Source organism: Lytechinus variegatus, chromosome 11, assembly GCF_018143015.1.
Source record: "Lytechinus variegatus isolate NC3 chromosome 11, Lvar_3.0, whole genome shotgun sequence".
In the NCBI taxonomy this organism is placed as follows: domain Eukaryota; kingdom Metazoa; phylum Echinodermata; class Echinoidea; order Temnopleuroida; family Toxopneustidae; genus Lytechinus; species Lytechinus variegatus.
In genome coordinates, this window is record NC_054750.1 from 3,324,989 (window position 1) to 3,337,581 (window position 12,593).

Consider the following 12,593-nt stretch of genomic DNA (forward strand, 5'->3'; position numbering starts at 1 on the left):
TAAGTGTATCGTAAATAATGATGGCTCTGAAAATTTTACCCCCCCCCCCCCCCTGCGAAAAAAAAATCCTCATGTTCACCTCCCTAGTATATTTTCAAAGCAGGTTAAATGTTGTGACATTGTCTTTGTGATGTCATCAACTCTGATAATTATGTTCTCGGCATTCGTCAGGTCATATTTATCCGGGATATTTATCTTGTTCTTTCTGTACGGGATTCCGATGTCCTTTCAACTCCCTGGTTTGATCAAAGTAGTATAACATGCACTGGGACTATATGGTCTTAACCCAACTGTAATTGAACCTGTACATGGAAGTGGAAATGTAATATAATAAGGATCTCATTCTCGATACCTACAGGGAAGTACAATCTGTAGCACAGGATGGACTTTGACCTGTTTTATCATGTGCATAGACACAAAACAATAGAACGTTACACATTGTACAAATCAATGCCAGAAATTGACTATTATTATCTCTTTGACTTCGACAAAACAACTTGTACAGGTCAGAAACGGCGACAGCAGTATTTTCTGTAGAATGGGGATTACCCGCTCCTCCATAAGCTTGTAAGAATAGTTTTTTTTTTCGTGCTTATTGATTGTCTATAAACTCTGTGTTGAAATTATGGGAAGCAAAAATATCAAAATTGCATTTATTATATTTTTTTACGTTTATGTTTCCCATTCTTACTTGGACCTTTCCTCATGTTTTAATGACGAAGAGAACTATATCAGGAATTATATCCAGTCAGTTTTGAATAATTTGTGTGTCGAACGATCTAACAAATTGTCGAAATTGAACTTGTACTGTTATAGAGATATCTGTCACAAGTGGCTCTCCATAGTTAAACCAGAGCTTGAGACTACTAGCTATTGACAGTTTCTTATCTATTCATAAATTTGACCAGCTCTAAGTATAGGTTAGGATAAGGGCGACGCCAAAATGGAGGGGGGGGGGCAAGCGTGGCCTCCCTGATACGTCGAAAAACAAAACATGAGAGAAATGAGCTGGAAAACAAAATTGAAAAAAATGAAATAAAAAAGAGAGAAAATAAGAGGCAGTGGAGAGGGAGAAAGGGGGGGGGTCGAAATATTTGTTAATATCTCTGTTCTAAAAATCTTGTTCAGGGTTGTCCTTTTCAGGACCTCTTCATTGCCCCCCCCCCTTAAAAATACCCTGGCACCATGCATCCCTTATAAATAGAGTTAGAATCTAATGGTCTATAACAAGAAGGAATCATTATTTGTTATTCTTTGTCAAATGACTTTGAACTTTACAGGAGCTTCATACTCGTAATCTGACACCGTTACACTCCACTTGTCCATCATATACATACTTGTAAAAACAGAGAAAAGGTATTGTCTAATGCCCTTTTTTGACAATGAACAACCAAGAAGTTTTTGTCGAAAAATTGGTGATTCAACACTCTTGACAAACGACAAATTTGCAATTTTTCGTCGGCTCAGAAACCTCGGACGAAACTGCTGTCCAGGTCTACCAATTTTCCACAAAGACCTCCCAGCTGTTCTTTGTCATTTAGACGGTGATTTTTCAATACATTTACTGTGTTTTTTAATCTGCGGAGTGATATCTCCATTAGTACGCCCTGCTGGATACCGCGTGTACATTATGGTCAACGAGATTTCAAGGAGTTTTTTTTTCTATCTAGCATAATCTCCGAACCGCTGTCCTTACTTGCCAATTTGCCGGGAACCCCCGACTTTAATTGGACTCGTCAAGTCTCATTACAGTCGAAATGAGTAATAGGAAATTCAGCTATTCGGTATGGTGTTCGTTTTCTCTCTTTAGCTATCTAAATCAGCACCACCTACCATCTCAAGGATCGTCTTCTGATACAGTTTCACCGGGAAACCAGCCCCACATCGACTACCGATTTCCATATACATCGGTCGGTTTTGAATTCCGTTTCGTTGTTGTATCTGAGCATAAACGTGGCAACAGATTCAAATTATGTTTTTGTTTATTACGAAACAAAAGACCGTGTTAAAATGTGCGGTTCGAAAAGACACAAACGATCCGTCATTTGAATCCATAGTTTAGGAGAAGGAAATAATTTTACAAGTAAATGATAATGGTAGTAGTTTGGGGGGAATCCCTATCTTCCTATTCAGTGATATTAAGCTAATTTTATTAAATTAGATTTAATTAAAACTTCTATAATGATAAAAAAGGAAATAAGGGAGGATGCAGAGGAGGGATAGTATTGTAACATTTATACTCTTCTCTTTGACCTTAATTTGTATAATTTCTCTTATTATTCCGTTGTCTCTATCTTTTCCTTCGCCTGTCCTTTCAGTTCCGTTAAAAAGCCCACCCCTTTAAAGGGAAATGAACTCTGAATATCTCACAACATGTTTACTGTGCATTGTAAAACATTTCATACAATCTTGTCTAAGATAAATTATGAACCGATCAGACATTGTTCAAATTAATATTTTTTAGATTTGTTTTTAACGATTTATACAACAATGGTTGATTAAATTTTGAATCACGGCAGCTACATAAAAAAAAAACGGTGACTAGTCTGCTGCCATCTTGCGCTGTTGATCTGGAGTATGGTTTCTTCCCATTCCCTCCCCCTCTCCAGCTCCTATCCCCACCCCTCTCTAACTCCACCTCTCTCACATCCCTTCTCTCTCTCGTTTCCCTTCTTCATATTTTGTATTGCATCTCGTTTTTTTTGCTTTCGCATCTTTACTTAATATAATAAATTCTCCCTGGTTACCAAACCCATGTGTGCACTGCTAATTAAAGACGTCAAAGTGCATGCGATACCTCATCCATAGACCTTACCCGTCGAAATTGATTAATACATCGTCCCACCCACCGTGACCGTCTGAAAATTGTTGTTTACTAAAAAAAAAAAGATATAGACTGACAACACAGGGTGGCGGAAATGTGAATGGAATACGGAAAATACCATTCCGAGAGTCAAAATCGTGTCGTTACTGTTTAATTTTACAATTTAGAAGATTTTGATGTAATTGTGTAAAATATTCTCTTTTTATTCAAATAGACTTCTTGGGGGTTGGATTAGCCCTTTAAAAACGGCTCCAATCCAAATAAAGTTCAGGCCTATTTTATACCAGGGTGGCCAGATTTCAAGGACAATGCCGTATTTCAGCAAGTTGTCCTGCGTCCCGTACAAACCTTCCCGGGACGCCGTTTTGTCCCGTATTTCACGATTTCCGAACACATTTATGTTAGAATATTCAAGCATGGAGTTGATAGCTCCATGATTCAAGCATTACATTTTTTCCTTTATATGCACAGTATTTAAAATGGGAAAGAGTGAAATTTGATATCGTTTTTTAAACAGTATGTTAAAATTATCACAAAATTTTTGCTCGCTCGCTTCGCTCGAACGAAGTTTAAAAAAAAAATTGTACCCTCTACTCCAAGTTCAGCCCTCCGAAAATGTTAAGCTCATGACGAAATGGATCTGGGGGGCGTTTCATCAACATTTTTGTCCGACAAGTTGTCAGATCTGACAACTTTCCCTGATTCTGATTGGCTGACAGGTACTGTTGCTATGGTAATTGTCGGATAAAAAAAGACTTGTCGGATAAAATCCTTTCATGAAACGCTCCCCTGATCTCAAAGTGTCCCGTATTTCAACTCTCCAAATTTACCCTGCTATTTACATCGAGGATCATCTTCGACAATGTTACCATTACTGTTCATCATAACATTGTTGCAGAAAGAGTTGCGTTTAAACGCAAGTCAAAAAATCAATCGCAAGTCCAAAATGCGCTGGTGATTGGTTGAAAATAAAGTTGCGCATGATTTTTAGGGTTGCGTTTGATTGCAACTCTTTCTGCAACGGGCCCCTGGAGGAAAATAGTTTGATATCAATTCCATCGTTTCATTTATTGCTGATTTCGATGGGTGAATCTTCGAAGCCCCCCCCCCCCCCCGGTGGGGTCACTCAATATGACTTGGGGACCGCATGACCGTTACCAAAATCGCGGGAAAAGGGGTCAATTTGACGGAACGTCCGCGGACAGTAGTGAAAATAGGGGTGCTCATCGTCCTCGATCTGATGGAAATAGGTGTCAGGAAAAAGGGAGAACGATTACGGGAAGTAAAATCCGTCGCCGAGTCACCAGCCGCAGAGGGCGCGCGCATCATGCTCTGTATCTTTATATGGACAACTCTACATTTATTTTTACAAAGAATTCTACTTTTCCTATTTTTCAAGAAAAAGTTCTTTTGGATTATTGTATCAGTATGACTTGGCTCTTGGTCATCTTTAAGGACTGAGCACTGACGCCTGTGTTGCAATTTCCTCTAATGAGGAAAGTGTGTTAAATGCCCTTTCCTTGAAATACGGTAAATAGGGGTAAATTTGCGAAATGGGCAAAAGTGTCCTTACAATCTTATAATTAGGGGTGTTTCAAGGTACCATTTTACCGCAATTTTGTCCTTGTTTTGCGTGAAAATAGGGGGGTAAATTTCACAAAATGTCCTTGAAATTGACTGCAATAGGGGGTCACTTGCATTTGTGGTAACGGTCATACGTGTCCCCTCTGCGGCTGAGTGACCCCACCGGGAGCCCCCCCCCCCTTGGTTATTGTGACCTGTATGCGAACTTTATATGGCGTTATTTTCTAAATAATCTCAATATACTTATATACCTACTCGTCCTACTGTACAGTGGTACTAAAAAGTTAGTCATCCCAACCAGAAAATGAACATGTTTTAAAGTGTTCAAGTACTGCTGTTTTCCAGATATGCGGGCAGATATGTTAATATTGTGAAGTCAGGTGATACTAAAATATTGCAAATTTGTTTCTCTGGGTTCACCGAACATTGTAGTGCCATTTTCTACGTTCAACACTCTGCATGAAAAAGTGCATTTTGTGATATGGTTCACCAGAGTATGATACTTTATCCACATAGCTGCTGCTTAGTGGTAGGTTGACCTGTGATTGCTTGTAAACACTAATTCTCCATGACCTATAGGCCTTTAAAAACAAAATTGTAAACAATCTCTGGTCAGACCACCTTTCGTCTCAGTGCGGTACCGTAAATGAATTTCTGTAGCCCTCAATTGATTTTGGGGGAAATCTTCTTTTAGTCGTTGCTATTGTTATAACTTCGATAATCAATGACTCGGAGAGTATATTCACTGGTTAAAGAAAGCAGTAGGGACCTACACGTGTAATATACATTTCTTCAACATATATACCTGTCAAACAACAACAGTTAAAAACTGCACAGGCCTATATCTTCACCTCAACCTGAAATAGCTTGTCGGTAAGTTGCTGAAATTTGACGTTTTCTACATCTGTTTATAAACCCAAAATAAAAGTAAAACTTTGTTCAGGCTTTGAAATCTCATCTTATCATTATTATGAAGTGTACCACGCTGATCCTGTTGACCGTCACTGGTCATCTGGACCTGTACATCGCTTGGTCCATGGTCATATCGAACATAAAGTTTCCTTTTTCATTTGAAAGATAATATCCAATTCGTGAATGGGGTTAAAGTCGTTTTAGTATTCAAATACTCACAACTATGTTTGGAAAGGTCATAATCTCCATTATCAATTTTGTCCGATAATAATATCTTGTTGAGAAATTTGTGATTGGGCCCTTGTTTTGTTGTTTGATATTGCTCTCTGGGTGTAACTATATATGTAGTTTATTCTATTTGAATCTTCTTTATTTTATACTGCAATATCGTGTTGTAGGTTCAGGCCTGCAACGAATGAAATGTATTTTTCCAAGGGTGAAGACAAAAGGAATCTCCCTGTTACACTATTCACACTGTTGTTCAATTTTATTTTGTCATCAATTGGGATTTTATCATAGGCCTATTCTTATCGTTTCGCGAGCAAGGAGGGGGATTATTGTTTGAGCATTGTTTTTTTTCTTTGCAGAATTATTTTTTCTTGGGAATCTAACAGATTGAGGTCTTCATTTGTTGCTTGAGGGGGAATCGGAAATTGTCTCTTTATTGCAATTCTCTTCTTGTTTGACGTCACTTCTGACGATGTCAAGTGTAGGGGTCAGAGCTCAATTCGACCAGAATATATAAATAGATCTCCAGTCATCCAAAATAATGAATTCCATGTGCTACAATGCCATGTCCCGTGTTTGGATTTTCGAATCTCATGCAAACCAATTATGGCTTTCACATAGGACCCACTTCCCTATACATATAATACACAATGTCCCACAGTGTACACCACAGTGTGGATTACTGTGTGAAGTCACTTTCACACTTGAAGCATTTAAACAATGTGAGTGACACCATTATTCACATAGTGGACCATGTGAACACGCTGTGAACAGTCACACTGTCGAGGTGTCCACACAGTGTGAACATATCTTCACACTGTTGAATTTGAGCGTTTTAACAGTGTGAATAATATGTACACACAGTCCAACTATGTGAACACACCGTGTGACTGTGACACTGTGTTCTGCTCCAAGAGACGGAATTACAAAGATAAATATGGTTACAAATTTAAGAGAAAAAAAGGGGGAAAAATACATGCAAAAAAATACATACAAATTGAATATGGAGGGAATACCAAAAGCCACAAGGGCTTATCGAGGGTATTCCCCAAAATATAGAATTTAAAAAGGGACAGATAGGAAGTATGGGAAAAAGAAAGATGTGAAAGACAAGCTAGAAAGAGAGAATTGTCCCAAACATATGTACAAATTTATGAGTTAAACTATAAAGAGAAACTAAACAGAATGGAGCAAACTTTAAACTGCTGGCGAACTAGAAATCTTTCTCTAATTGGTAGAATATTTGTTGTCAAAACTCTTATTTTGCCACAGTTAATTTATCTTTTTTCTGTTCTTTCTATTAAGTTACCCAGAGCATTTTTTAAAGAATTAAATAAATTGTTGTTTAAATTTATTTGGAATGGAGGCAAGGATAGAGTTCAACGTAAGATAATGTGTAATGATTATACTCAGGCTGGACTTAGAATGATTGACCCTTTTTCTTTTGCTTGTGCTCAAAAAATGGTCTGGGTAAAACACTTATTGGATGAGAATTTTGATGCTCCATGGAAAAAGATTGAAGTAGCCTTTTTAGAAAAATTTAATCATGATATTCAAATTTTGTGGAAATCTCATGCTCCCGAGAGTATTTTAAACAGTCTTGGTAATATACAATTATCTGAAGCATTGAGAATGTGGTATTCTTTTAGGGAGGAATCTGCTGTCGAATTTTATGGTAACAAATTTTCAGATTTGAGTGGTAGTCAACACCTGTGGTATAACAAATTCATTCGTTCAAAAACTAAACAGTATCTTAATTATCCAATGTGGCATGAGAGAAATGTCTTAATGATGTCAGACTTGTTTAATCCTCCTCTTTTAGGTCACAAACTCTTTGAAGAGCTTGTGTTAGATTTTGAAATCCCCCAAACAGACAGAAAGAAATAAATTTTTTAATTAAATGCATCCCGGAAGAGTGGTTGGTGAGTTTTGACCCTGATATTATTGGTGTTCATGAAACAATTGTACATTAATTGTTGAGTTATAAAAAAGTCCCTAGAAATTCATACATTTTATTTAGGGGATCACACACACCTGACAAAAGATACTCTTATTGGGACGAACGTTTACCAATACCAGTATCTATCGATTGGGAAAAGGTACACTACACCAATTTTTTTTTGTACCATTGATACTAAATTAAGATCATTCTATTTTAAGATTTTTCATAAAGCCATAGCATTAAATGATTTTTTTTTATATAAGATTAAATCTAAGGATTCACCCAATTGTGTTTTCTGTGATAAAAGTGAGGAAACAATAGTCCACCTGTTTTGCGAATGTGAAAAGGTAATTCCTATTTGGCAATCCCTTTTAACGAAAATTTCCCAAAATAATGTTCAAATAAATGGGTCTAATTTTGAAAAAATGTTCGGACTCTCAAATGATAAGTTCATTTCGTACCTTTTCTTACTTTTGAAGTATTATATTCATACATGTAAATTTAAGAATAATCCACCAAGTTTTGCTCTTTTTAAAACATTTGTTAAAAAGCAACAGGAGTTGGAATAATTGATAGCTAAGAAAAAAAAATAAATTGCCCGCTCACTTTAAGAAGTGGCGATTCACCTTATAATTTGGTTTTCAAAAACGTCAACAGGTTACATGATAACTAACAATGTATATTTTGTATAACAGGCTTAGTGCCTCATATTTTTTAATGATACTGCACTGTATTGGTCATATGGTTGTAGACATCAGATCCCATTTTTCCATGCAACTTGTATCTCAGTTCCCTTGCTATACTTGTTCGTTTAAAAACCTCCATGATTATGTCGTCTTTGATAATCAGTTGTGTTTTTTAATCCTATCAATAGTTGTTGGGAAACCACTTCATAATCGTAGCTTCTATATTTTGTTTTGTCTACTTTATTTACCAAATCACCTATCTTTGTTCAGAAAACACTGATATTAAGTCATCACTTTGCCACATTCCATTTTGGGGGGTGGGGAGGATAAGTGGGTAGGTTTTTTTTATGATTGTTATTTTGTCTTTTTTGTATAATCAACTTGTGTTTATAATGATTTGCAATCGCCCTATAATCATTTGTAAATTTTGTGATTTATTTTAATTTGCTATAATAAAAACAGAAATAAAGAAAAGTAGATAAACATAAAAAAAGATCGCAGATATCATGACGTGTCTAATAAGCCTACACGCATGTTCATTTTGTTTTACCATGGAAATGCATCCAATTGTTTCTCATCACCTTATTAATACATATTTTAAGTGAAGATATGGGTGGCAATTTTTTTTCCAGTTTTAGCAGACTGGTGTACAGATGGAGGAGCCGGGGGGCAATGGGACCCCCATATTATATATATTAAATATTTTTCTCCCAATAAAATTTGCCCCAAACGCCATGACTTGTCCCTCATTTTTTTTTCTCGGGGGGGGGGGGATTATTTCGCTACTGCTCTAGTATACGAATTTTCCCCCTTTTTTTTCTTTTTGTATAGCTGAACCCTATACTCCTATATTCTCCAAAATACACACGATTAATTCCCTTCGGTAAAGAATAAGCAAAAACATTTTATTTATGAAAATATAAAATAATCATTATGCTATTGTGTATCATTCTAATTTCTAATCTAGCCAACGGTAGCACCGAATAAAACTGAAATAGTTTAAACGTGTATCATTTTTAAGACTCAGTGTTTGAGAGAACAGAATGATGCATGCTGGGATATCCAAAGATGACGGAATCGTTGAGTTCAGGGCGCGAAATGAAGGTTTGCAAGGGAACTAGCTCACTTCATCTTTAATAGAATTCCATATTCTCACTGTGAGATCAAGTTTCTCAAAAAAAAAATAATAATGAACAAAATGTGAATATCTATAATGGTCGGCGCATATGGCTTCATGAATACAAAATAATGTTATAATCCTGGGTTCCGATTCACACAATCATGTTTTCCTCACGTAAATGCAATTACTGTTTCTCCATTTCAAGATTGCCAATAAGCAGGGGTGTAAACATCGGGCGGGGGGGGGGGGTGGAGATTAGGGTGACTATACCAGTGGTGGATCTAGTTTTTTTTTTGCTGGGGGGGGTGTTGACAGGTGCGGATCCAGGATGTTCTGAAGGGGTGCGAAACAAAGGGTTAATGAAAGCATTTCTGGTTCTTCTCTTTTAAGTCTCTTAGTTTTTGTTGCAATTTGGAAACCAGTAGGGGTATCCTGTTGGTAGGAGAAAGTAACTCTGTCCAGACGGGCACTACTATATACGACCTTTCCTCCAAATGGGCTTCCTCTGACCAAAGAAGCATTTTGTCTTCGTCGTGATAGGAGAAATATCTGTGAAATTTTAATCTATGCATAATAGAATTTTACTCCAGTTAGGAACCCACATCTAGACTAGACTAATGACCTCTAAGCTCTTCTTCGTCATTCGACGGACATTTACAATAGATTCTCAACGTTTCAGAAAGCGTCTGCGTATAGTGGTTGCGAAAACTCGCCAATAAGGCTTAGCGATTCATCGAAGGGGTGATTTCTACGATTGAGTGCATTGATTGTTGTGTCTGATGGAAATCGACCCAACAATCCATCATTAGGCCCCCATTCCACAGAACGGAGACCCCTGAAAGACCAAAAATAGGCAAGGTCTTGGGGCCGTTTCATAAAGGACTTGCAACTGTTGTAACTTGGCTATAATGGCAACTACCATGGTAACAGGGCTCAGCAGCCAATCAGAATCAAGGTTTTTATGGTCGTTGCCATAGTGGCAAAGTTACAACAGTTGCAAGTCCTTTATGAAACGGGCTCCTGTAGTCTTCAGGATCAGTGAAATGTGCTGTCTCTGTGGAATGGCTCCAAAAACGCCCCGAAAGACCAAAAACAACATTTCCAGCAAGATTTCCGTTGGACTATGAAGACAGCTGAAAGTTTACTGAGGAACCAATAAGCCCATTAAGAGATCACTGAAAGACTATCGGACGTATTGCCAGAGATCTTGGAAAGATCAAATGAATTCTCTGAAAGACTAACCTAAACTTGCTCCCGATTGACAGAAAATTTGAAACTGACTTTCAGAGATCTTCTTCCAAAAATGAGAGCCTGTTGAAATATAGATCATGCAGGGGTATGAGTGGTCACAAAATAAAAAGATCTGAAAAAAAGCTGAAGAGTATTGAAAAAGTCTGAAATAGAAAGAGCTCCCATACTTTTTGTACAGAGGAAAGCCAAATATAAGCTGAAATTCAGCTGAAAATCAAAACAAAAAAATCTGAAATCAGATAAAAATCTGAACTCTCACACCCCTGATCATGGAAACTCTAATAAGAACTTTAAAAGTTCATCGAGAGACCGCAGAAAGAACTGCTGAAAGACCACCGACATACCAATTTTCCAGAAAGACCGCTGAAAGACTGTAGTGAACCGTTTCAATAAGTTTTGGAGATCACAGAGACCATACACTGACAGATCAATCAGAAGTTATGAAAGACCTCGGAAATCTTTGAAAGTTCATTGAAAGACTTTTGAAAGATCATGCAAGTTTCGTGGTCTCGCAGCGGTCTTTCGGAGGTCTTGCTCTCTGTGCATGTCTTAATGTGACAGACCCGTGAAGTATTCTTAGGATATCTATGACAAGTTACACCCGGTTTTCTTTCCTTTTTTTTGCAACACATTCAAACCTGTGCATTATTTACTTTCTGAAACGGGTAAGCAGCTTGCTATATTATTTTACATTGGACCATTGTTCCAATCCTCCCAAAATTTTGCTTATATTCAAAGAAACCACTACTATAGTACAATCATGTTTTCTATAGTGACACCAAGCGTAGTCCGATGCGCGTATCGTGAGCGCACGCACATGAAGAAAGCGTATTTCGAGTATCATTGCACGAGCTCCTAAGTAGGCCTACTGCATCAAAAAGAACCATAATTCACATAGCATAGGGAGCGTTCCGTGCAGGTGGTCAAAGCATTCGTTATCATTTTGGCCATTGTAAATTATATCCACCGTTTTTATGAACGTGAATATACCGTACGTAAGTTAGGAAAGTCTAGCAATGTGGATCACGCAGAAGGGCCTATTATAAAACGATTGGAAACATTCACTTACTACCAGCTATAGCAGACTGGTTGCAAGCCATGACGTATCTGTGAGGAGCAAAAAGTAAAAGTGACCCAAACTAGCAAACACTTTGACAGATGGATTGTCAGGTAAAAGAGAGACGGAATTTTAGCAAGTCCGTCCCTAGAGTTTTCAGACTGTCGTTAGATTGTGAGGAAGGTGTCGTTTTGGAGGCGTGACTTTCTTCTTGCGAGCACGTTTGAAGGATCGCTTCACACTCGCTAATGTTCTGCGCGTGCGAGCAACACGATAAGAACTCGTAAAGCGCCGTAATCTGTGTGTGTATTCAGCTTGCGTCGCGCGTCTGAATTTCTTGGCAAATTGAATGCCTGTTGTGCTATAAGCTAAGCACTGAATGCATCTTCTTTCTCTCACAGGCTTCTTGTTAAATCTTTCCACAGCCTCTTCTAATCTATTTTCAAGCTAAAAATGACAGAGGGAAAAGCAAGACCACTACTCATTCAGCTTACACGTGGACATCTTTTGAACTCTACGATGTTAACGCTGCTCTTACTAGCTACTTTATTTTTGATGGGAAAGCAATGTGATGCTGCGGATAGCATCGCATCTGGAACGGACCAAGAACCGAATACACTGAGCTCGTCACATGATGAACACGTAGAGAAGAAAGGATTTGCAAATAAACCGAGGAGCCTAAATGATGAGGCGGATCTGTTATTAAGTGAGGAGGAGGTCGAAAGATTTGATGATCATTTCATCGATGATGACGAAGGGTTTAATGAGGAGTCTGAGGATGAAGTCGACAACGATGCCATTGTTGACGCGGATGAGAATTCGGAAGAGTTATTAGATAAAGATGATCTCTGGTTATTTCAGTACGATCCAGTTGAGGTAAGACATAATTATTCATCTCTTTAAATCCTTGATCATTAATTTTGATAATCAAAGTAAACAAAAGCCCAAAGTATAAAATCATTTGAAATCTTGTTCAAGAAATTCTGTAT

At 37.7% G+C, this 12,593-nt stretch overlaps 1 protein-coding gene across 2 annotated transcripts in view; it reads left to right on the forward strand.

Moving 5' to 3' along the window:
* The window catches only part of LOC121423912 (transmembrane prolyl 4-hydroxylase-like), a 32,778-nt gene that overhangs the window by 664 nt on the left and 19,521 nt on the right, over window positions 1–12,593 (forward strand). Inside the window, exons 1-2 of one of the 2 annotated variants that reach the window (XM_041619460.1) lie at window positions 5,052–5,281; window positions 12,030–12,480. In XM_041619460.1, the coding sequence (XP_041475394.1) occupies window positions 12,058–12,480 (423 nt within the window). In that variant the 5' untranslated portion in view covers window positions 5,052–5,281; window positions 12,030–12,057. Of the gene's footprint in view, window positions 1–5,051; window positions 5,282–12,029; window positions 12,481–12,593 lie in introns of those variants that run through there. The other variant, XM_041619461.1, reaches the window with a different exon arrangement.